General features: G+C 38.4%; 2 protein-coding genes across 2 annotated transcripts in view; one reads left to right on the top strand and one right to left on the bottom strand.

The window, feature by feature from the left end:
- Window positions 1–7620: 7620 nt before the first annotated feature.
- Window positions 7621–8559, bottom strand: LOC102008878 (olfactory receptor 5AN1-like). The gene has a single exon (XM_005408266.1). It carries the CDS (start codon window positions 8557–8559, stop codon window positions 7621–7623), a length of 939 nt encoding a protein of 312 aa, XP_005408323.1.
- Window positions 8560–10964: 2405 nt separating this feature from the next.
- LOC102008559 (olfactory receptor 1440-like) overlaps window positions 10965–25125 on the top strand; it is a 20460-nt gene continuing 6299 nt past the window's right edge. The window contains 1 exon segment of the mRNA XM_013506388.1: window positions 10965–11035. Coding sequence (XP_013361842.1) covers window positions 10965–11035 — 71 coding nt within the window.

The raw sequence follows: 25125 nt of genomic DNA, 5'->3' as shown, positions 1-25125 counted from the left end.
TGAGAATCCCAGGAGGATGAACTGGGTGATCTCTATAATATTCCTTTCCACAGTCATTGTCTCAGTGCTCCTCATACCATATCAGAAAGGAGAAATTGCTGACTCAGGTGAAAACGTAGCTTTACAATTTTCATGCCTGTCCAGTTTTTCCTTCAATGAGCTCTGTAAAAGGAGAAATTCTGCACTGTCCTTCTGTGGAAAGACTCTTCTTTTCTTCTCAAATTATCAAGAGCCTGCTGTGTGCTCCCAGTTCTCAATTCGTGGAGTCTCAGGAAGATGAAAGGAGATGTCTTAGATTTCTGCCACTGTGATGGAATACCTGGGACAATCTAAAGTGATTAGTTTGGCTCACGGTTTGAGTGGGTCCAGTCCACACTTGCCCCTTTCCTTTGCACCTGTGGCAGCACAGTACATGACTGGCAGGAGTGTGTGTCTGGGGAGGGTGTTGAGCTCATTGTAGCTGAAAGGAAAGAGTAACGGCAAGGGTGAGGGCCTCCAACACCCCTTCACCTTCTCCAGTCACCTAACTTCCTCCAGCTAGACCTCATCTTTTTGAAGTTTCTCCACCTACTAATAGAGCCACAGGTACAATCAAGGCTTTAGCATAGGGAACACCTGACTGGTGAAATTTGTAAGGCATGCCATGGGAATATTAGGATGATTATATAGAAGGCAGAAGCCAGTATGTATGACTTTCACAAGATTTTTGATAATTATTAAATGACTACTGCTTTATAATCATGAAATCATAGGTGTTATCTTTCCAAAATAAGTTTTAAGTGTTTTCTGTCCTAGGTTTGGGTTGCCATTTAAATAGATTTTTACATTTAAATGTTTTGAGGAAAGTTATTTAACTTATTTGTAACAATTTCTCACACTTTTTAAACATATTTAATATGACTCCAAATTGGCATGAAATATAATAATTTACACTTCTGACATATTTTGGTGGGGCAGAAAAGGTGTCCAATACAGTCATGAAACAAGCATTCATCTGGAAACCTTCATTGAAGTACTCCCAAAGGGGGCAAGCATATCTCACTCTTAACTCCAAGAACTGCCTGAATTCTATGGTATTTTGCATCTTGGAGGACAATATGGTAATGTGGTTTAATACTTCAGACTTTGATGTTTTAGTTCTGGTACTGTCTTCCTCTCTATAAAATTGTCCCAGCCACGTAAAGACAGTAAGCCTAGATTTACTCATTATAAAGTGAGGTCACTGAGTTCTTGACCCCGAAGATTACTATGATGGTTAGAATCAGAAATTTGTGTGAATGACTCGCACCCAACCAGGGATCTGGCAGTTGTTCTGTAGATGTTTTTTGCTATTATCACAATTTACATACAAACATTCACCAGTGACAGCTGTGTCTGTGAATATGAATGTCAGAGCTGTTAAATTTTATTTTGAGAAAACATATCATTAACTCTGTAGACAGGGATGCATCATTGCCTCTGGGCAGGTGCAGATTTGGAGTGACTGCACAGCCAGGTCAGACCACCTAGGGCTTATGCCATTTCTTTGACTTTGGGCCTGTAGGTCATAGTTTCCAGTAGACAACACCTGTTGGCCCCATTGTCTGTCCACACTGTCCTTGCTGGGGATGAGAGTCAAATAGTGATAACAGCCAAAGTTATTTTGAAAAAAAATAGAGGGGACATGCACTTTCAGATCCTAATTGGCACTATTAACATTGGTAATTTATTACTTTACCAATAATGTACATGTACCAAGAGGACAAGTAAACATTTTAGAAATAAGTTTAAGCACTGTGAATAATTTAATGCTTAGTAAGTTTAGCATTTTGAAGTATTAGGAAGAGGATGAACTTTTTCACAGATGGCCTCTGAGATCCAGTTCACTAAGGATAAAAATGTGTTAGAGGAATAAACGCATCTACATTTATACAATTTGAGGTGGAAAAGGTATTCCTAAAACAACACCAAAACAGAAAGTAGAAGAAAAATTGATAAGATAATTTAAACAGACCATGGTAACAACAAAAAATCTTCATTTATAAAACACAGATGAAATACATTTATTTTTTTTTTTTGAGACAAGGTTTCGCTATGATGTGCAGGTTGACCTTGAACTCTCTTATGTAGCCCAGCCTGGCCTCAAAATCACAGCAATCCTCCTGCCTCAGTCTCCTGAGGAAATACAATTACGAAGTGGGAAAAACAGACACAAAATATGAAAAGGCAATATAGTAATGCCTTTAACTTGCAAGGTATCTTTCAACTCAACTCAGAATATGTACCCCACCGTTGAGTGAACAAAATCTTCTATTTTGGGAGAAAATTTATTTTGCATAATCTCTCTCATAAGTTGTCTTTGTCTCTGTCTCTTTGTGATACACACAGATGCACACACACACATACACACACACACTACACCATATGAACCATTTATAATGCCACAAATTAAAAGCCAAATATTAAAACTAATGAATGATAAGATTTTGATTTTCTACTTCATAAATAACTGTATTTTCTCAATTGTCTATAGCTCTTATATTTTAATAAATTATTTAGATGCATAAATCCTTAAATCATGGAGAATAAGATGAATGGGAGAGAGAGAGACAGAGAGACAGAGAGACAGAGAGACAGAGAGAGGAGAAATTACAAACTTTTGTAGGGTTTCTACCTTTCCATGTTTGGTTATCTCATCTATGACTGGAGAGAGTGAAATTCACCACCTCACAGGTTGTGGCAGGAAGGGAGTAACATAAGGCGTTAAGCACAGTCAGAGCTCAACAAGCATTAGCACATTGCTCCCACCACTGCTTCTCCCTGTTAAAGGGAATAAGCCAGAATAGTACTGAAGAATCAAGACACTCTCAATACAGTTGCCTCTTAAGTTAGTGTGGTCCTCAATCTAGATTAAAGACGTGTTAATAAATTATATTCACTTTCACCTCCTGTCCTTGTGTTATCGCCCATGAAACTGGATTGCAAGTTCCTGCTGCTGCATCTGTTTCTCCACCAAGTACTCTCAGGCCGACCCCTCGGGTGGAGGCAGAGTGGACTGGTGGAGCGGTGTCGATACTCGCTGCCCAGCCCTGTGGGCCTGAACATCCACATCACCCAGTAAATAGATGTTAAATATACTAGTAAATGGGTCTTCCACCTCCCCTCGGCATGGGAAATGAGACTCTACCTTTTCCTTAGCTCCTGCTATAATTTTATGAAGTTGGATGTCTTCCTGTTTACCCTTAGGATAGTATTGCTGATGTATTATTGGGACTGAGTTAGATTTACTAAAACTATTTTGACATGACAAGCGCTGACAAAGAAAAGCTCCCACACACGAGTATAACTGATCTCGTTAGTGAGAGGGAGTCTGGTTATAGACCCATCAGCTGCATGAAATTGCACCCTTTTACTCCCTTCTGGTGATTGAGGCAGCCACAAGTGAGTGTATCCCACGGAACACAGCATTCCCAGAAAAGAATGAGGAATTGTACACTGTTTTTCTTATTCATAGTAAAATTTGTTTTGACACTTTATCATTCTAAAATTTTGTAAGTTAGAGAAAAGGAAAAAAATCTGAATATACTCACTCTGTTTGATTCACATTTAGTAGGTGTTCATGACCTCCAAAGACAGCTGGAAGAAGAAAAAGTGAGTGATGTAAGCACTGGTTCCATATTTCACCGCTTTGATGAGATGCACTAGGTGTAAAATTGGTTCAAGCAGGAAGGCTGCTGAGGATGGAAAATGTAAGTAAAGGAAGTGAAGGGGACACAGCGACCAACACTTTGTGTGCCCGGACTGAGAATCTCTGACACCTCCGTTACTCAGGCTGGGCTCAGCAGACATGACACCGGGGGACTGCTTGAAAGTTTCTAAAAGTCTAGAGGAAAATTGTACAAGACCACTCTGTGATATCATGAAGACTTCGTTTGGCTCAGAAGTCATGAATCAAAGCTGTATATTTAAATCAAATTGAATTATTAATCATTACTGTTTTAAAATAGAATCCTGAAAGACAAAAATTACATTAGAAATGGGCTGGTGATGGAGAACATTAGGGAACATACACCATGCTTTGACTTTAAGATTTCTCCCCTGAAACTCAGTAAATCATTGTCTTTGATTTGGTTCTTAGTTCATGTCTTTTAAAATCCATCTGGCTTCGTAGGCATAGTTTTTGGCATCCAAATGACCTGTTATGCCTGCTATACAGTGAAAACAGGGTGAGACAGGCTCAAGATCACATCTGCAATGATTCAACACCCATCTGTCACCTCAGAGCAATACCTGAAATCTTGTTTGAGACGACTCTTCTCACTGAAGGTTAAAGGAGATGAGAAAAGAGAAAGAGAGACTAAGAAAGAAGCCAAAGGGCAGGGCGTGGTAGTGATGGAGAGAGAACAGATGAAGACTAGAGAAGACCAGTTTCCACAAACCTCGCTGTATCTGGTCCTACAGTAAATGCCACTCAGCTTTTGAGACAATGCAGAATCCACTCTAAATTTTGCCCGCTGACCTTGACCCAGATCACGCAAGAATCTGGAGTTCTTGCCAAAGGTTGAAACTACTGATTTCTTTTCCAAAGACTTTTCCAGGTGGGCCTCACTGAGATCCTCCATGCAAGCTTCCATGCACAAAGTGGCTGCCCACTCACAGCAAGGGAGGTAGCCATGCTGGGATCCTCTTTAATGAGCCTTTGAGAGCCGAGGTGAAAGGAGAAACCCAATTAGAGGGAGAAAACACTCACGTACTTGCTCTTGGGTGATGTGGTTGTCATGGAGTTTTTGTCCCTGCTGATCTCCTGTCCCACTTTACCATGTGGATCCGTGTCCTACTTCCTTTGGTCCTGTTCCGATCTCAGGATCATAAATTTTACTGACCTTGGAGTCATTCAGGATACAGAGTATCTAGGGATGTGCTGGTTCCAAACTTTTACTTTGCTGGCAAAGAAGCTGAGGTCAGAAATAGGAAGGGATTTTCTTCAGATGGTACAGCTGACTGGTAACCGAGCCTGATAGCACCAAATACATAGGCATATACTTCCCTGCTCACAAACACTTTTACATTATACACACATTTTCTCCAATAGTCAAAGGGAATCCATCATGACAGCAGTTTTTTTTTTTTTTTCTTTTTTGGTACTGAAAATTGAATTCATGACCTCAGGTGCTTGTGCCACTGAGCTATATCCCTGGCCCTATGGCAGCAGTTTTAAGGCAGATACTTTCCATGCATTTGTGGAGGAAAGGCACTAAGATTAAACGAACTGATAACATGCAATCCATGAAGTCACAGGCTCATGAGGTGTCATGACTTATCCTGATCACAAGCACAGGTGTGGGCATAACACAATTAGTGTCGAATTCTGGTTCTGCCACTTCCTGGTTGTGTAAATCAACCTCTCCAAGCTTCACTATCTTCATCTATAGTATGGGATTAAAGGAAATTAAATGAGATAAAGATTATAGAGCACTTTTTGGAATTTATAGACTATGCATCATTCTATCTATTATTGGCACATATAACATATATTCTGAGTTGGAGATCTTTCTAACTCATGCTGGATTTCCAGTCCTTCACATATTTTTATGTGTGTAAGATCATTTGTATAATTATTGTTGTCTGTTTGGAGGAGGTTTTGTGAAGGGTGGAGATGGCTCATCTATTCCATCAGGTGTGAGAAATACGGAGGTGTCTTGGACGAGCTCCTGTTCTTGGTTTGATCTACTTAAACCAACTTTACCTTTCAAGAGAAGGGAGTTTGTGGGGGAGAATTTGTTGCTGATTTAACTCATGGTATGTGATTAATACTTATATGTTATCCTGGATAAATACTAAAATGGTTTAATTTTTGAAAATGAATAGCTTCTGTTAGTAATAAATTTCATTTTATGTGTTTAATATATACAACATGATACTATCAGGTACATGTTATATTAAAATGATTACCCTAATAAAGCATATTAACATGCTCATTTTCTCACATACTTACCAGTTTGTTTGTGGCAAGAATAGCTAAATTTTCATTTAACAAAAATCCTGAATGTAATAAAATATTATTGTCTATAGTCCTCATGCACATGTGGAATTTTAAAGAAAATAGACAAATGCAGTAAACAGCATCTTCACATAGCTTTGAAGCAGAACAGCAAATGCACGATGTTTGATCCAAGTAGCCCACCAACAAAGAAATGATTTTTGACCAAGTAGAAGAACTTATGTGCTATATATCATATACTGTGAGATTTGTGAGAGATTGTGGGCTACCCTTCAAGAGCCCAGGAGGATGAAATATGCCCAAAAGTTTTATCTGTAAAATGAAGATTATTTCTCACCTGTCAACCTATGTAGGAAAAGAAAAGAAAAGGAAAAAAAACCTATGTGATACTGCTACACAAAGCACAAAGGGTATACACATGCTAGTGCAATATGTGTAAATTTCAGATCTAAACTTGGATGCAAAGAAATATCTCTTTAAAGTTTTAAAAGGAATCTCTTGGTGGATCGTGAGTCTCCTTGGGACTCCAGGGTCTGGTCGGTGTGCTGCTCCCTGTTCAGACCTAGGGCCCTGGGTCCCCCTGGGGTTCCATCTCTGCTCTTCTCCTTCTTCCTACTGCTGTCCCTCTCTATTTGCTCACCCTCTCTCCATCTGAGAGTGAAATGTCATTGACTATGTCAATCAAAGGTCAATTGTTTGGCTTTTACAGGGAACCGTAAGAGAGGTCAGGTTCCTACAATATCAGATTAGTGATGATTTGGACTTTTGAAGCCCATCATAAATCCCTACTGGATTCTAGATGCAAGAAGTTAAATGACCAGACTCCTGAAAAAGGCTTTCAAGAAACTGTGTCACCCTTGCCACCCTCTTCATAATTCAAATGGTCCTCTTCTTTTTAAAAAATTTTCATTCTTATTAGAATTTGTTTAGAATACATAATGATCGCATTCATCTTTGAGATCTGGTCCATGTGCGTGACACTCTTTAGGTCTTTTCCTGACCCTTTCTCTCCCCTCTTCTCCCTTCCTTCCTTAAGTCATAGCAGGCGGAGGGAAAAGCATGACTGAAGCCTTGGTGGGTGATTAGCACTCTTTCCCTGAGATAGAACCTAGCTATCTGAGGTTGATCTTTGCAGAAGTCCCAGCCAGGACCTTGGAGAGCTTTGTTTCCTTCAAACAATAGGTCCTGACTGGGTTCATCCCACCTGTTCAGAAACACAGAACGATCCGTGCTACCACCATGGCTTCAGTACACTGTCTTAAAACATCTGAAAGACAAGGTTTCTAGATCCCAGAGATCTCAACCAGGCATTGTCTTTAAGGGCAGAGTGCTGAGATGGAGCAGACTTCAATCACAGAAGCAAAAGGAAGTAAAAAGTGTCTAAAACTTGTGGCTTATCAAATATTGGCTGATAGACTAATGAATTAACATGAAAACAATAGACCTCTAGGACTTAGAAACACATGGTACATCTGCCATCTAGTCGCTTTTGGTTCATATTGGCATGCTGTTTCATACCAGTTAAGTTTCCTTGTCCAAAGTCAGTGTGTAACTTGTAGAGTCCCACTCATGGGCTCATTGTTGTGGGTTAAGATGAGTCTGATTGGCCAAACCCATCAGCACATCCAGATCTGTGAGCTTTAGCAGCAGACCATCTTCTTCTGCAGCCTGTGGAAGGCATCTTTGATTTCCCTGTTCCTCAGGCTGTAAATCAAAGGATTCAACATGGGGATCACCACAGTGTAGAAAACGGATGCAAATCTGTCGAAGCTGGAGGAGCCACCAGAGCTGGAACTCAAATAGACAAAGATGCTGGAAGTGTAGAAGAGGGAAACGGCTGTCAGGTGAGAAGCACAGGTGTTGAATGCCTTGGACCTGCCTGTAGCTGATGTGATCTTCATGATGGACATGACTATGTAGCCATAGGAGGTCATGATGACTAGGACACTTGCTATTCCAAAAAATATTATTAATATAGCAGTGAGGACTTGAACAAAGAAAGTGTCAGTGCAGGATAGTTTTAGCAGTTGGGGCATGTCACAGAAGAAGTGCCTGATGACATTGGGGCCACAGAAGTGGAGTTGAAGCAAGGCACATATTTGTGATAAAGAAGCTGTGATTCTAGCCATGTAGCATCCCAGTGTCATCTGAACACAGAGGGTGGGTGACATGATTGAGGAATAGAGCAGTGGGCTACAAATGGCAGCATACCGGTCATACGCCATGGCCGTCATGAGACAAGATTCACTCAGTCCCATTGTAGAAAAGATGAAGTACTGAACAATGCAACCCACTAGGGTGATAGCTTGCTGCTCCTGGAAGAAGTTGGAGAGCATCTTGGGGACCGTGGAGCTGACATAGCAGAGATCTATGAAGGACAGGTTACTGAGGAAGAAATACATGGGTGTGTGCAGGTGGGAATCCATCCATATTAAAAGAAGGAGGGACAGGTTCCAGGTCAGACTTGTAATGTAGATGATCAGGAATGTAATGAAGAGCACTGGTGTGATTCTGGGAAAATCTGAGAATCCCAGGAGGATGAACTGGGTGATCTCTGTAATATTCCTTTCCACAGTCATTGCCTCAGTGCTCCTAATATCAGGGAGGAGATAAGAGGACACTGTTTACTCAGGAGAAAGCGTGTCACTACCATTTTGAATTGATCTTTCCTCCAGTGCGTACTAGAAAGAGAAATCTGTCACTGCCTTTCTGTGGAAAGACCCCTCCTGTCAAATTTTCAAGAGCCTGCTTTGTGCTGCAGATTGTCAACTCTCTAGGAGGTCTCATGATAATTATAAGAGTTAAACTGACTGGTGACTTGTCTGTTCATAAAATACCCTTTTTCAGTTTGTAAGAATGTTCATCTAAAAGGAGAAAGTGCTGTGAATATTTGTAACAACTTTTTAAAAACCAGGCCAAAAAAAGAAAAAAAATAAAGGCTTTGGGGAAAATGTTAACATATAAAGTGATTTTATACAAAACATCAATTGTCTGGTATGTTTTGATAAGCAGCAGTGCCAGCTTTCATTGGTAATACAGTGTGTGGCACTGGAAGAAAAGGGCCCTGTGACCACAGAAGTGAATTATGCCATAAATGAAAAGAGAAGATAAAATATTAAAAGCATATTTTCTAAAACAATGTCTGTAAATGCTGAAGTTATTACATTGAAGTAAAGAATATTGATTAAACTTAAATATTTCTCAAAAGACTTCTGATAATTCATTATATAACTCTTGTTTTGTAATTGTGAGTATACAGGAGATATCTTCCCTAAATAAATTTGAAATTTCTATTCTGGCTTTTTCATGCACTGGGACAAAGAGTTGCAATTTATAAAAAGACATTAAAGCAATGCTTCAACTGTGTAAGATTTAAACCAACAAGGAATAAGCCCCATATCACAGATGAATCCTTAAATATTTCCACTTTTCTGGAGAATATTTTAGTTTTGTATAATCTCTCATGTATTTTCTCTCTCTCTCTTTCCATGTGAAGGGTGATATAATTTTGATTTTCTTCTTCAGAGTCGATTTTGTATAGCGCTTATATTTGTAATTTTTAACAGTTACTGAGATATGTACATCCTTAAAAGGAGAGGAAGAGAGAGAGAGAGGAGGGAGGGAAAGAGAAAGAGAGAGAGAGAAAAAAAGACAGAGAGAGAGAGAGAGAGAGAGAGAGAGAGAGAGAGAGAGAGAGAGATCAGAGTTTTTCTGACATTTACTTCCTGGCTGCATAGTTTAGGTGGGTTATTACCCTTTTTATGCCTCAGTAATGGTTATAAATAATCATCCCATCAAAACTTGTCTCTGTATTAGAGGAAACAGGAAGAACTCCTATCAAGCTCTTTTGGGGAGGTTACTGGGGTTCAAACCCAGGCTTTTGTGCACGTGAGGCAAGCGCTCTACCACCGAGCCAAATCCCTAGCTCTTAGGGAGCTCTTGATAAAATTAATTCTTTAATTAAATGATCTCTAACTTAAGACTTAAGAAATATTGTTACTAAATCATCATACCCATTTCTATCATGTTTTATTGTGGTATCACCCACACATTTGGATTACAAATGCCTGCAGCCACTGTTATTTTTCCCCACCGACAGTGCCGGTGGACACAAATGGGCCGGTGCAGATGAGCCACTACTCAGAGCTAGGCGTCGCACACACTGACACTTGCATTGCTCAATAAATGTATTAAGTACATTAATATGTAACTGGGTCTTTCACCCAGCTTTGGATGTGAAGTGAGAATCTTATTTTTATTTAGTTTCCATTAGGATTTTATGAACTTGGAAGTCTGTTTACTCTTAGAATATTGTTGCCTATGTAGCTTCTCAGGTATTTTATCTAAGATGAATTAGATTTAGTGAAAATATTTTGAATTTATAAATACTGCAGAACACACCCTCAAACCAAAAGGAATTGCTAAATTCAGTCAGAATAAGTCAAACTCCTGATCTATCACCTGCGCTAAATTATATTACTTTCTTGTTACATTTTAATGACACAAGCAGCCATATGTAAGTGTATTGTGTATAACTCACTGTTTTACAAAAAGAGTGAAGGGTTGTAGATTGTTTTTCTCATTCATGATGAAATTTGTCCCCAAAATGTTTTGATGTAGTTTGGTATGCTGGAGAAAGAGGGAAAATTTGTGAATAAACTCACTCCTTTGGGTAAATGTTTTGCAAGTGCGTACTATTTCCACAAGCAATTTGGAAATGAAAACCTGGGCAATATAACACTGATTGGAGGCTTCACTAGCTACATACAGTAATCAAGAAACATTTCCAATTTGGACCTCATAAGATCAGTTTGTGAATGTGTGCAGGGAAGAAAGCAGTTAAAGCCAAGATTGCTGCAGAACGAGAAAAAATATAAGTAAAGGAGGTGAAAGGGGCACACAGACCCATCTCCCTGTGCCTGGACTGAGAATCCCCGCTGCCTCTGTTGCCAGGCTGGTGTCTGCAGGCCCAGGGTCACCAAAGATGACAGTGGAGAGCTGTGTGACGGTCTCTGAAGGCCCGGTGGAATTGTACGAGAGGACTCTGTCCCATCGGTAAGACTTCGTTTGTCTCCTACTGCTCAGAGGTCAGGAATCAAAGAATTGAGTCATATGCCATTGAGTTATTCATTGTTATTTTTTAAAAAACGGAATTCTGAAGAGAAAAAATTAAACTAAGGGAGTTCTGGGGATGGGAAAATTGACAAACACAGACAAGGATGTTTTGATCTTAGGATCCCTGCAGTTCCCCTGAAGCTCGAAAATTATTATTGATTCAATTCTCATTTTCTGATTCTAAACATTGATCGGACCCAACAGACATTATCTCACTTTGCCTTAAATACTCCTCTTATTCTCATTTTACTAGTTAAATAACCAGAAAGTAACAGAGGTCAAGATTGCATTCTTAAGAATTTGACACCTGATCCTTACCTTTGATTTTATTACTTGTACTTCCGGGTAAGGAGAAGGAGAAATGGAGGAAGGGCCCTATAAACAGGTGCAGAAGTGAAGGAGAGGGAGAGCTGAAGAATGGGAAAGACGAGTGCCCACAGACATTTCCACCTAGGTCCTTGGATCTTGAGACAGCACCCGCTGCCCTAAGATTATGCACTGGCCTGGACCCAGAGCCCACAAAAAGCCCAAGTTCTTGCCAAAAGTTCAAACTGCTTGTCTCTTTTCTGAAGGGACTTTCCAGGTGGAGCATTGCACTCCTGGCGGGGTGGGTCTGGCCTCCACACTGGCCTCTTCCACATTCCCAGCAGGAGAAATGACTGTGCGGACAGCTTCTTAAGTGTGTTCCTGAGAGCAAAGGTGAAAGAAGAAACACTAATTACAGGGCAACACTGCAGGCCTTGCTCTCTGGTGTCACGGTTGTCATGGAGTCTTCCCCCTGCTGACTTCATGCCCTGGTTTGCCACATGCATCGGTTCCCAGCTTCCCTGTGGTCCTACCGTAATCTCAAGACAATGACTTTACTGACTTTGGAGTCCTTTGAGCTGCCAAGGTCACAGTGACCTTATCATCCGTAACTCCATTTCTAGATGTAGAACCTGAGGTCAAAGATATTAAGGGATTTTCCCAAAATGTTACAGGAAGTTGATGGTGTAGCTGGGTCACAATACATTAGGTATGCGTACACTTCCCTACTACCAAAGCACTTTCATTTTATAGACATGTGCACATGTTTCCTCAAATACCTGAAATGTGCTTGTGAGTGTGCGTGAGGGACACAATCACCACAGTAGTCCTGTCAGTCAGTCACGGTGCTGTTTTGTATGTACAAGTGAGGAAATCCAGGCATGAAGGAATGCACAAATACTAATTCATAGCAGAATCCCAGCTTATCCTGTTCAGAATCAGCCTGTGGGGTGACGGCTTCATACATTTTGCCATGTATTCTGACTCAGCAAATCACTTGGGTGTTTTGTGCAAGTGATCCACTCCAAGCCACAGTGCTGGTAGCTGTAAAACAGCATAGCTAAGAAGAAGTAGAGAGACAGATCTCTGTCATATTGGAAGGGGGTAAAGGGATGAAGGGAGGGTGGAGGAGAGCAAGGGTTACAAGAAGAATTAAGCAGTGTCATGAGTGTGTATAACTCCCCAGAAGGAATCTAATCATTACACATAGGAAAAATATATTAATGAAAAAATAGAAACAAAAAAGTGATTTTTTCAAATAAAAAGGAATAAATTAGATGAAGATTCCAAAGCACTTAAGAGTACATAGTATACACCATGCTTTCCATTGACTGGTGGCACATATGATTTATGTGCTCTGATTTGGTGATCTTCCCAACACATTTTCTGCATTTCAAATCCTTGCGTAAAAGTCATGAGTACACATGTCTACCTATGGTCATTCTCACAAACATTGTGGCTTTTCTTACAGGACATCTGTCCTTCAGTTACTGCTCATTCAGAGATGTTTGGGACAAAGTCCCATTCTTGGTTTGTTCTGCTTCAGCCAAACATAGAGGATGAAAACAGTGTGTGTGGGGTGGCATTTAGTTAATGATTTAACTCTTGTAATTATGTTGGGACTTATATGTTCCCTCTGCAAAGGTTAAAATCATTTAAGTTTAATACCTTCTCATTTAAAAATATTTAATATATTCAAAAATGGAGCATATTATGAGATGCTTATAATGCTAAACTGGTTACATACTTGTGGTGGTGAGGCTTAGGAGTCACCTTCATTGGCTTTGGGATCACCTGAAGGATGGGTGGAACATGCCCCTGAGTGTGTCTCAGTGAATAATGGAGATGCAACCCTGTGTACTACATCTGGTCCCTCACCCTCCCTCTCGTGCTGTCCCCTACCCTGTTCTCCAGTTGCTAAGAATTAAGCATCTTTGCTTCCCCATGCCCTTTTGCCATGATGTTCTTGCCTAGGGGCCAGCTGACCATGGACCGATCCCTCAGACACTTTGAGCTAAGTTGAACCTCTCCTCCTTTAAGGCGTGGGCATCAGGTGCTGTGTTAGAGCCACAGGAAACAAAATCAACCTATCCATCATCTCACATAGTTAAACGTTGTGGCAAGAATAGATAAAAGTTTAGACAAGCTTTCCGAAAGAAGGAAACAAAAACCCATATCAATGCAATTAGAAATGAAAAAGCGGTCATCATAGTAGACACCACAAAATCCAGAGCATTAAAGGAAGCTATTTTGAAAAGTTAAATTCCAATCAACTGGAAACCTACAAGATATGAAGACATTCCTAGACATATATGAATTACCAAATGTGAACAAAAATATATTAAAACTCTGGATAGAAGAAAGAAAGATACAAAGAAATAAAACTGCAGATCAATCTTTTTAAGAAACAAAGATGAAAATTCCTCAACAAGATCCTGACAAACAGAATGGAACAAATCAATTGAAAAATCATGCATCGTGACCAGGTTGTCTTCATTCCTGGGATGCAAGCATGGAACAACATTTGCAAAGCAATAAATGTAATGCACACATGAACAGTAATAAGGACAAAAAAATCACATGATCATCTCCATAAACATGGAAAAAGTCCTTGAAAAAAACGCTAATGAAAGTAGGTACAGAAGGACCTTATCTCAAACTAATTAAAGCTACTTATGATGAACCCACTGCCAATATCATACTAAATGGGGAGAAAAGAATTTCCTCTAAAATCAGGAACAACAGAAAGATGTCCACTCTCACCATTCATATTTAATATATAGTCAAAGTTTAGCCAGATCAATTAGACAGGAGGAACGTGTATAGGAAGGGAAGAACTCAAATGATCCTTATTCATGGATGACATTACCCATTACATATAAGAAGACTCCACCAGAAAATTCTTAGAACCGATAAACCTTTCAGGCAGGCGCTTTTGCCGCTGAGCTAAATCCCCAGCCCCTCCGATAAACCTTTCAGAAAAGTATGAGGATACAAAACCACTTCACAAAAGTTAGAGTTTCTACACAGCAACAGTGAATGCACTGAAAAAGAAATCAGGAAAACAATACCATTCGTAATAGATGGAAAAAATATTAAACTTTTACATGTAGAAAGCCAATTTTTCCAGCCCCATTTATTGAAGAGGCTATCTTTCTTCCAGTGAACATGCTTGGTGCCTTTGTCAAAGATAAGGTGGTGAGTGTGTTTAGAGTTATTTCTGGATCTCCTTTTTAAAAAATTTTATCTTTAATATTTGTGTCTTCTAATCTGTTGCATTGGTCCTCAGGTTTGTTTTCTTTGCCAGTACAATGCTGATTTCATTACAGTGGCTTTGTAGTAGAATTTCAAATCAGGGATTGTGATGCTCCTTGCCTTGCCTTTATTGCTTAGGATTGTTTTTGCTAATCTAGGTCTCTTCTTGTTCCAAATAAATTTTTAGAAATATTTTCTCTAGTTCTGTGAGGTATGCTAATGGTATTTTGATTGAAATTGCATTAAATCTGTGTAGTAATTTTGGGAGTATGCCAATTTTCGCTATGTTGGGTTTTTTCTACCTGTAAGCAAGAGATATCTTTCCACTTTCTGATATTCTCTTTGATTTCCTTTTTCAGAATACTGTAATTTTCAGTGTATAAATCTTTTACTTCCTTTGTTAGATTAATTCCTAAGTATTTTATTTTTTAGGATGCTATTGTGAAGAGTGCTGATAGCCTAATTTTATTTTCAACCCATTTGTTCTTTGGTTAGAGGAATACTATTGATTTTTGAGTGCTGACTTTGTATCCAACCATGCCATTGAATTTGGTTATTAAACCTACCAGTCTTTTGGTAGAGTTTTTGGGATCATCTATGTAGAGTATTATGTCATCTGCAAATTATGATAATTTAATTTCTTTCTTTCCTATCCTTATTCTTTTTATTTCTTTCTATTGTCTAGTTGCTCTGTCTAATGTTTTCAGAATTATATTGAATAGGAGTGGTGACAGTGGACATCCTTGTCTTGTTCCTGCTTTTAGAGTGAAAGCTTTCAGTTTTTGAACATTTAGTATGATGTTGACTGTCAGTTTGTCATAGGTGGCTGTTATCAGATTGAGATAAAGACCATCAATTCCTATTTTATGTAGGTTTTGTAAAATCATGAATGGGTGTTGGACTTTGTCAAAAGCTTTTTCTACATCTATTGAGATGATCATGTGATTTTCATCTTTGACCCTGTTAATATGGTGTATTACATTTATTGATTTGGGTACGTTGAACCATTTCTGCATCCCTGGGATGAGTCCTACTTTGTCAGGGTGAATAAGCTTCTTGATGATTTGCTGCCTTCTGTTTGCCAGTATCTATGTATATGTTCATTAAGGAGATTTGCCTATAATTTTCTTTCTTGGTTGAGTCCTCTGGTTTTGGTATCAGGGTAATACTTGCCTCCAGGAATGACTTTGAGAGTATCACTTCTCTTTCACTTTCATTAAACAGTTTCATCAGTAGTGGCATTAGTTCTCTAAATTTCTTGTAGAATTCAGCAGTGAATCCATCAGAACTTGGGCTATTTTAATAACATTTTCAATTTCATTGATTGATATTGGGGTTATTTAGAATTTTTACATCTTTTTTTTCTGAGACAAAGTCTGACTTTGTATTGCAGGCTGCCTTTGAACCCACTATGTAGCCCAGGCTGGCCTCAAACTCACAGTCATCATCCTGCCTCAGCCTCCTGAGTGCTGAGATTACAGGCATTCACCACCAAACCCAGCTAAATTTTTATATCTTATTCAGCTTTGGTAGTCCATATATACCTAGAACTCTGCCCACCTCTTCTGCATTTTTCATCTTATTAGAGTACATGTTCTCAAAGTAGGTATGATCTTCTGGAAATCCAGAAGATCACTGTGATTTTACCCTTTTCATTCCTAATTGCATTAATTTGAGTCTTTTCTTTTCATGCACTAAACTAAAATTGAAATGAATCCAAGATCTAAATAATAAAAGAGAAAAACTAAATCTGCTGAAACAGAGAATAGGTAGAACACTTAAAGACATAGGTTTAGGCAAAAATTTCATGAAGAAAACCCTGATCACATGGGAAACACTGCAAAGAAGCAACAACCGGGATCTCATCTTATTAAAAAGCTTTGGCACAGCAAAAGAAATCACCAACAGTGTGAAAAAACAACCCATAGAGTGGAAGTTTTTTAACCAGTTGTCTCTCAGACAGAGGACTAACATCTAGAACATATAATTGTTTTAAAAAAATTAGATCCCTCAAATTTAAAAACCTAATCCAAAAATGGACAACAGAGATGAAAACACAGTTCTCAGATGAAGAAATAAAAATGGCAAATAAATATACAAAAAAATGTTCAACAGCACTGATCATCTGAGAGATGCAAATTAAAGCAATGCTGAGATCCCATCTCACTCCAGAAAGAATGGCAATTATTGGGAAATCAACTAATAAAAATTGCTGGCAAGGCTGTGGAGAAAAAAGAATCCTTATCCACTGTTGGTGGCAGTATAGACTGGTGCAACTACTGTGGAAATCAGTGTAGAGAGTCCTAAAAATTAGCAATTTTCCTGCTGGGTATCTTCCCAGAAGAATTAAAAACATATCACAGTGATATATGCACATCCATTCTTATAGTAGCACAGTTTGTAACAGCTAAATCTTGGAAACAACCTGAATGCTCATCAACTGAGGAATGGAGAAAAAAGATGAGGTTTCTTTTTTTTTTTTTTGCAATGGAATACTATTCAGCCATAAGGAAAGATAAACTTGAGATATTCCTAGGCCAAGGGATACACCTTGAGACCGTACTCTTAAGTGAAGCAAATCAGACACACATGTATAAATATTGCTTTGTTCTTTTGGTGTGAGAAACCAAGAGTGTCAGTAAGGACCAGAGTATATAGTAGGTATTACAAAATAGGAAGAAACTGTTCAAAAGAAAGGAGAAATAGGGAGGGGTGAAGGGGAAAGGAAAGGAATAAAACAATTAAAAAGGATAAAATGGTAACCAAGCTTTGTAAATGAGGAAGGGAAGAGAGGTCGAAGGGAGAAGAAAGGATTGAAGAAAAAGAGAAACCAGGATATATCATGTACAGGTATAAATTCCCTGTGATGAGTGTGATCATTATATATATCTAAATTGTACCAAGAAATTCAATAAAAATAATCAAACACCTAGGAGCTAGTCTGACCAAAGAAGTAAAATATCTCCATAATGAACTATAATATTCTGAAAAAAATTGAAGAGGACATCAGCAAGTGCAAAGTTATCCCCTAATCCTGGATAGGCAGAACCAACACTGTTAGAATGTCCATATTACCAAAATTGATGCATAGATTTAATCAATTCTAACAAAATAACAACAGCATTCTTCACAGAATTAGAAACAATAGTCCTAACAGTTATTTGGAGCCAGAATAACAAAAATAATCCTGAGCAACAAGAGCAAAACAGGAAACACCACAACCCCAGATTTCAAGTTGTACTACAAAGCTACAGTGAGATAAACAGCATGGTACTAGATAAAAATGTGTATGTTGATTAATAGAACAAATCTGAGGATGTAGAAAAAATATCAGACACTTTTAGCCATCTGATATTTGACATACGGGCTAATAACATGCACTGGAGAAAACACAGCCTCTTTAACAAATGGTGCCTGGAAAACTGGTTACTGTATATAGAAGAATGAATTTAGACCACTATCTCCCATCCTGTACTAAGTTCAAATAAAAATGGGTCAAAGACCTAGAAAGAAAAATAGAAACACTCATCTGCTGGAAGAGATACAAGGTAAAACTATTGAAAACAAGCAAGGTCTTTCCGCAGAGAACACCAATTGCACAAGAAATAATATTAAGAATCAACAAATGGAATTATATCAAATTGAAAAGCTTCTTCACAGCAAAGGAAATAACCAGCAGATTAAAGACACAACTAACAGAATGGGAAAATTTTTTGGCAGCTACTCCTAGGACAGAGAACTAATGTCTAACATATATAAAGAACTCAAAAAGTAGATGAACTCAAAAAGTAGATTCACTCAAAAAGCAGATTCCCTCAAAAAGACCTAATTATAAAAATGGGAAGTTGAAATGAAGAGATCCTTCTCAAAAAAGTACAAATAGTTAATGAATGTATGGAAAATTGTTCAACACTTAAGGTCATTAGAGAAATGCAAATGAAACCAACATTGAGATTCTATTGTATGCCATTAAGCATGACTATCATCAACAACTAAAAAAAGCAACAAGTAGTGGGGAGGTTATGGGGAAAAAGGAACACTTTGTAGCACAGGCTAGTCTCAAACTTGCAGCAATCCTCCCGCCTCAGCCTCCCAAATGCTGGGATTACAGGTGTGCGCCCCCACATACAGCTATAAAACAAGTCTTAACAAATACATGAGATTAAAAACAAAACCACTATTGTCCCTAATCAAGTAATGTGGAAATTGAAATCAATTGCAAGAGGAACTTTGGAAAATTCACAAATATGCGACAGTTAAAGAACATGCTCTTGAATAACCAATGAATCAAAACAAATACAACAGGAAAAAAATTAAAAATAGCCTGAGGCCAAATACAGTGAATGTACACATTGTATGTCATAAACACGAATTTACAAAAACTAATAACAACAATAGTGATGTAAGTGGTAAGGGGATCCAGAGATGGAGGAAGCAAGGTGAGAAAGGGAAGGGAAATAAAAAGGAACCAAGATACGTTATGTGCGTGTACCTCTCCCGAAGTTGAATGTAAACATCACGTACTGCAAACATGTATGAATAAAATTTTAAAAAATCTCCAGGCAAATCATATCAAAACATGTTGGATGTAGCAAAACCAGTTCTTAGAGAGAAGTTTATGGCAATAAATACTTATGTTTATTAAAAAAGACAAAAGATCCTAAGTAAATACCTTTACATTATACATCAAGAAACTAGGATAAGAACAAAAAACTGAATCTAAAGTTAACAAAGGGAGGAAATACTAAAGGTCAGACCAGAAATAAATAAAATAGACAGAAAACAGAAGAATCACAGGAAAAAAATCAATCAAACCAAGAGTTGGTGCTTTGGAAACATAAAAGAATGACAAGAACCCCCCCCAGTGACACTAAGAAAAAGACAGAACACTCAATAAATCAGAAATAAAAGTGCAAGTGTCCCAACAGATGACTGAAATAAAAAACGGTAACACTGCCCCACTAGGAACAGTTAAAATCTGCAGAAGTAAAAAATTCACAAATAAAAAAAAATCTGTGCAAATTGAACCAGGGAGTATTTCTCTGGAATGCTCCCTACTCATTGAGCAGCTATCTATCATCTCTCTCTTTTCCCTTTTCTCCACCTTCAAATAAGCTCACTTCTTAGTTTAAACTCGGCTTCTTTAATTCTTTACTGATACTCGGTTTACAATTGCCAGGAGCTGCATTTTCCAGCAGAGCAATAGCGTATAACACATGGATAAACATGGGAATGACAAAAGAAGAGCTGGTGTAGCTAAGCAGAATGGATTTGAAGAAAACCCAGGCTGAAAGGAAATACGAGAAGCGAACATAAGAAAACAGCCATATTACAAGCACCAAGACTGCACCGCCGCAAGGAGTGCTAGAGTTGATTTCCGGAAGCTCATGATGAACTCTTGCAAGAGGAAAGATGGGCCTCTCGCATGCGCTCATCTACAGAGCAGGCGAGCAGACCAGTTATTAGATTCAGGGAAGTAAGAAGAGGCCACTTCTTGTCGCAAAAAAGCTGCAGTGTATCTTTATGAAGCCATGAAGCTGACAGTGTGTACATAATAATAATGCCATAATAATAATATTGCCATAAATGATAATGGAAAACCTAAATAATAGTGATGGGCTGCCTTGTATTTGCAATATGCTCTGTATTATATATTGACTGTATACATTTTGTTACACACATTTTATTTAAGGTATATACCTTTCTAGATGGCAGTATATATGCCACACTTACACTACTCATAACAATGACAGCCTCACGACTACTAGAAGCAATATTTAAATTTCTAATTTATGAAAGGAAACAAATTATTAGTTACACTTTTTTAAAAAAAGTACCAGCGTACATAATTAATCAGGGTGCATTTTAAATTCTGTTGTGTAATGCATCATTTGAAAATACCAAGGAAGTATCTTTTGTTTTTCATGATGCATGAGTGGAAGTAATGCTAGTTGGCAGTATTTGATTATGAGAAATCAATAAAGCAATTGTGCTTTTTTCATTTTGTGAAAAAAGCCCACCAAATGTCAAAACATAATAATAGGAGAACAGCAATAGTTAATACACTGTGTAATGTTATCTTCAAAGTATTTACTCAGAGTACAAATACAGGCATCAGAAACTGTCCAAATGATATTAGCACAAACCTTTCTTTTCAATGAACTAAGAGAAACTAGCTGTGTAACTATCATAATAATAGCCGAGTTTAAACTAAGAAGTGAGCTTATTTGAAGGTGGAGAAAAGGGGAAAGAGATAGACAATAGATAGCTGCTCAATGAGTAGGGAGCATTCCAGAGAAACTAGCTGTGTAACTATTATAATTATTTCCCTTCCTTCCTTTCTCCTTTCCCCCACCCAGTTCATCTTTCCTTTTGAACAGTTTCTTTCAATTTCACAATACCTATTGTACATTTTGGACTTTATTCTCTTTCAGTTTTTCATACCAGGGAGAAAATACAATGTTTACACATGTGAGTCTGAATTATTTCACTTGTATGGTCTCAAGTTGCATCCATTTACCTATAAAAGTCTCAAGTTTATCCTTCTTTATGGCTGAGTAGTACTCCATGGTATAAATAACCCCAAATCTTTTTAATCCCTTCCTCATTTGATGGGCATTTGGGTTATTTCCAAAACTTAGCTACTACCAATTGTGCTGTTATAAATATGTGTGCACATATATCACTGTGGGATGATGTTTTTAATTCTTCTGGGAATGTACCTACAAGGGGAATAGAATAGGTGGGTTGAATGGAACCACTAGTCTTGGTTTTTTGAGGAATCCCACTCTGATTTCCACAGTGGTTGCACCAGTCTACACTCTCCCCAATAGTGGCAAAGGGTTCTTTTTTCCCCACAGCCTCTCCAGCATTTGTTAGTAGTTGATTTCTCGATGATAGCCATTCTTTCTGGAGTGAGATGGAATCTCAGTGTTGTTTTGATTTGCATCTCTCAAATGACCAATGATGTTGAGCATTTTTTAATGTATTTATTTTACATTTGTATTTCTTCATGTGAGAAGTTCATATTCATCTCAGATGCCCAAACAACAAGCTCACTGAGAGAGAAATTAAAGAAAGCACACCCCATTTTGCAAAAAATGAAATTAAAGAAAGCACACCCCATTTTGCAAAAAATGAAATACTTAGGAATGAATCTAACAAAGGAAATAACCTATATGCAGAAAATATTGACGGTTCTGCAACTGTCTGTCTGCTTTCATAATGCTGAGGAGATACTGGAATGGTATAGCAGCAGGGTAGAAGAAACTCCCCGAAGCAGCTTGCACATGGATATAACTGAATCAGCTGTGACTTGAGGGTAGTGATGGTGAAGCTTTTAGAGATTCCAGTGATAACAAACAGCCAGCTGCGGTATGCGTGCCATAGGTTCCCCACCACGGCTCTCGAATTACTGCTGAGATAGTAGATAAGACAAGGAGGGACGAGTGCCCCTTTCTTTACAAGTAACACTTCTTTGTCAAATCAGAGATATTTGTGAGTTCCCTTGTCTAGATCAGTGATTCTTGATCTTTGAGTTAGTACACTTTAAAAATCTTTTGAGAGTTATTGACCCCATTCTCAGAATACCATCATCACTCACCACTTTTGAGGACAGTTGCATTGAGCTCTCCATTACCTGCAAGTCTGTCATTTGGCCTCCAGGCTACGACTTCTGCAAAAGTGTGTGACTTGAACTCATGCATTGAGTTACTGTGTGAGGCAAACACATGGCAAGGAGGAGAGAGGCAGAGTTTCGGGAAGCTTCCTCTTTCCCACACTGGAACCTGTCCAGGAATGGAAAACACGAAGGGTTCAGGCCAAGTGGAGACCAGAAGAATATCTTCACCTTAGGCATTGCACGTGGTCCTCGGATGCAGCTGCTGTCCTGACCTGTAGGTAGGCCTGCTGTCCTGTCAGACAACTGTTAGTATTCTAAAAATTGCCTCTGTACTTCTATTTTGTGTCTCTGGAACCCCAATTAAATGTTTATTGGATCATTTTGCTTAATCTTCCATGTCACTGAAAAGCCCATTCTTTGCATATCTGTATTGTGTTCTGTTTAATTTTTACAGCTCTCTCTTGTGCAACAAACTCATTCTGTGACAAACCATGGTAACTCCTGTTAAGGTCTTCCACTGAGTTTCAGACTACTGTGATAAATTTTTTCCTTTTTGATTCCAGGAGTGGAACTCAGGACCTCGCACTTGCCAGGCAGGGGTTGTGCTGCTGAGCTAGATCCCCGGCCCAATTTTTTAATTTCTAAAGGTTAAATTATTTTTTTTCCAAATAGTCATTTTTGAGGTTCATGTTGTTTCACCATGCTTTCAGTGGTATCCTTTCTGTAAATGTATTATATTTACTTAAATTATCATTAGCTAATAATTTCAATACTTACTCTGACCCTACAGTTTGCTCATATCACTGATTCTTGTTCAAGATGCCATATTTATTTGTGCTGAGTGAGTTATAAATAGAAATTGATGTGCTCATGGGCTTCAGGTTCAGGAATCACTGAAGCTTGTGTTAAAAATGTGTTCCTCCGGAAGTAATTTATATTAATTTTGTCAAGCACCTTTGAGGCAGTACCGGTCCAAAATCTTTTAAAATGTTTTTTACTTATTTTTTTTTCTGGGGCCACAACTATGATAGGGTGTATGCTACATAATTTAAAAGGTAGATGTTTCCAGTTAAGAAATATCAAGGGAAAATTCCTCACACTGTTTAGCTCTCTAAACATGAAGGCTGTGGTTGTCATGCATGTCAGTATCTCATTTTACGGAATTTGTTTCTGTTTTGTCCCCTGAATGTCACCCTTTGAGGATACCTGTTTCAGTGTCGTGGAGTGGGGCTGGGGATTTAGCTCAGTGGCACAGCACCTGCCTGGCAAGTGCAAGGTCATGAGTTTGATTCCTGGTACCAGAAAAAACAAAACAATACAAAAAACAGTGGCGTGGAGTTTCCTGCATCCAACCTCTCACATTTTCTTTTTCTCTTACTCCTCAAACACTGCTAATGAACCCCCAGGTGTTAGGCCACAGGGCGGGGGGCATGGCCTGTAGAAAGAAGACCTCTCAGATTTCCTGTCTTCTGGGTGGTTTCCCTTCAAATGAACATTGCTTCTGTTTTTTGGCCAAACTTTCGGTAAAATCCTGGTAACTATATTACAAACTTAATATTAGCAATCCCCATGGAATAAAGTGAGTGCAAAAATAGAAGAGGAAGACATGATGACAGATTTTCTAAAAATCAGGCAGCAATCTAGAAACTGATTTAGTTGTGATGGCAATGACAACCTGCAGTGACCTACAAAACACAGTGCGTTTATTGGGACCCTTTGCAGAGATAATTTCCTAGTTCCCTGGGAGGAGAATGTGCAAAATGTTGGGCTTATAAAGTCGTGCAGCATGGGAGCTTGGGATGTTAAATTTAGATACTGGCATTGGGAGAAATTATATCTTTCAGGTAATAAAATTGAGAGACCTGAGTTTTTTGTTTATAATATTTACATTTTTGAAATTTGGTTATGAAATTAAATGTTTAACCAGAATGACACTGTTAAGTAAACTATGATATGACCATAAAATATCATATTATGCAGTCACTAAAATGCCAATTAAGCATTGTAAATTACTTGGAATATGTCCATGGTACATTATCAAGAAAAGGAAATAGTTCAAACTTGTGAAAGTATTCCCTACCAAAACAGGGAGAAAATTAATCATAGTAGCATTTACTCAATATTAAGAAAACTAAAGTAAATTGTATTCCAAGTACTTCATGAGGTGTAACTTGACCTTAATTATGAAAGACACATTGAAGACTTTGTCTAGATAACTCCAAAGATCACTTCTACTTCTAGTTTGAAAAGAAAACTTGGGAGTTGACTGAGTTAGGCAGTATACACAGACAGTTTCTAGGTTAAGCACTGGGTTATGGGACATACTCATAACACCAGTGTCTGCTTCAGGCTACTGTATTATGTCAATATATGTAGAATGCTTAGAATAGTGTTTTCGTACAGAAAGCATTGTGTGAATGATGGCTCTTAATTAGATCACTAGGGGCCCACGTGAGGATTCAGAAGAACCCACTGAGAAGGTTCCCAACTGCTTACTTCATTCAACACTAGAGAATAATTAATGGAAAATGTTGTTGTCTGCTAATTGCTGATTTCTTCTCCTTGTTGGACCCAGAGGACAGATTTGAGAGAATGCCTGGTTGGAAGCACATCTTCTGAAGGAGCTCTTGGTTCTCCTGAGGACCAAGGGCACGGCCAAGACACAGGACCAAGACAGGTCAGTGCTTTTGGCCATGTGCCCAGGTTTTACCCAGGTAGAGAGCTGTGAAGAATATCTTTGTAAGTAATACTGTCAGGGGCACAAGAACACTTGTAACATGACTGGGTTTCTGATGGATGTATTTAAACAATGTCCTACAAAAGTAGGAGAAGCTCACAAAACAACTGG

The sequence above is a fragment of the Chinchilla lanigera genome, unplaced genomic scaffold (assembly GCF_000276665.1).
Source record: "Chinchilla lanigera isolate Chin_1 unplaced genomic scaffold, ChiLan1.0 scaffold00110, whole genome shotgun sequence".
Taxonomy (NCBI): Eukaryota; Metazoa; Chordata; class Mammalia; order Rodentia; family Chinchillidae; genus Chinchilla; species Chinchilla lanigera.
This window is presented reverse-complemented; position numbering and strand designations above follow the sequence as displayed.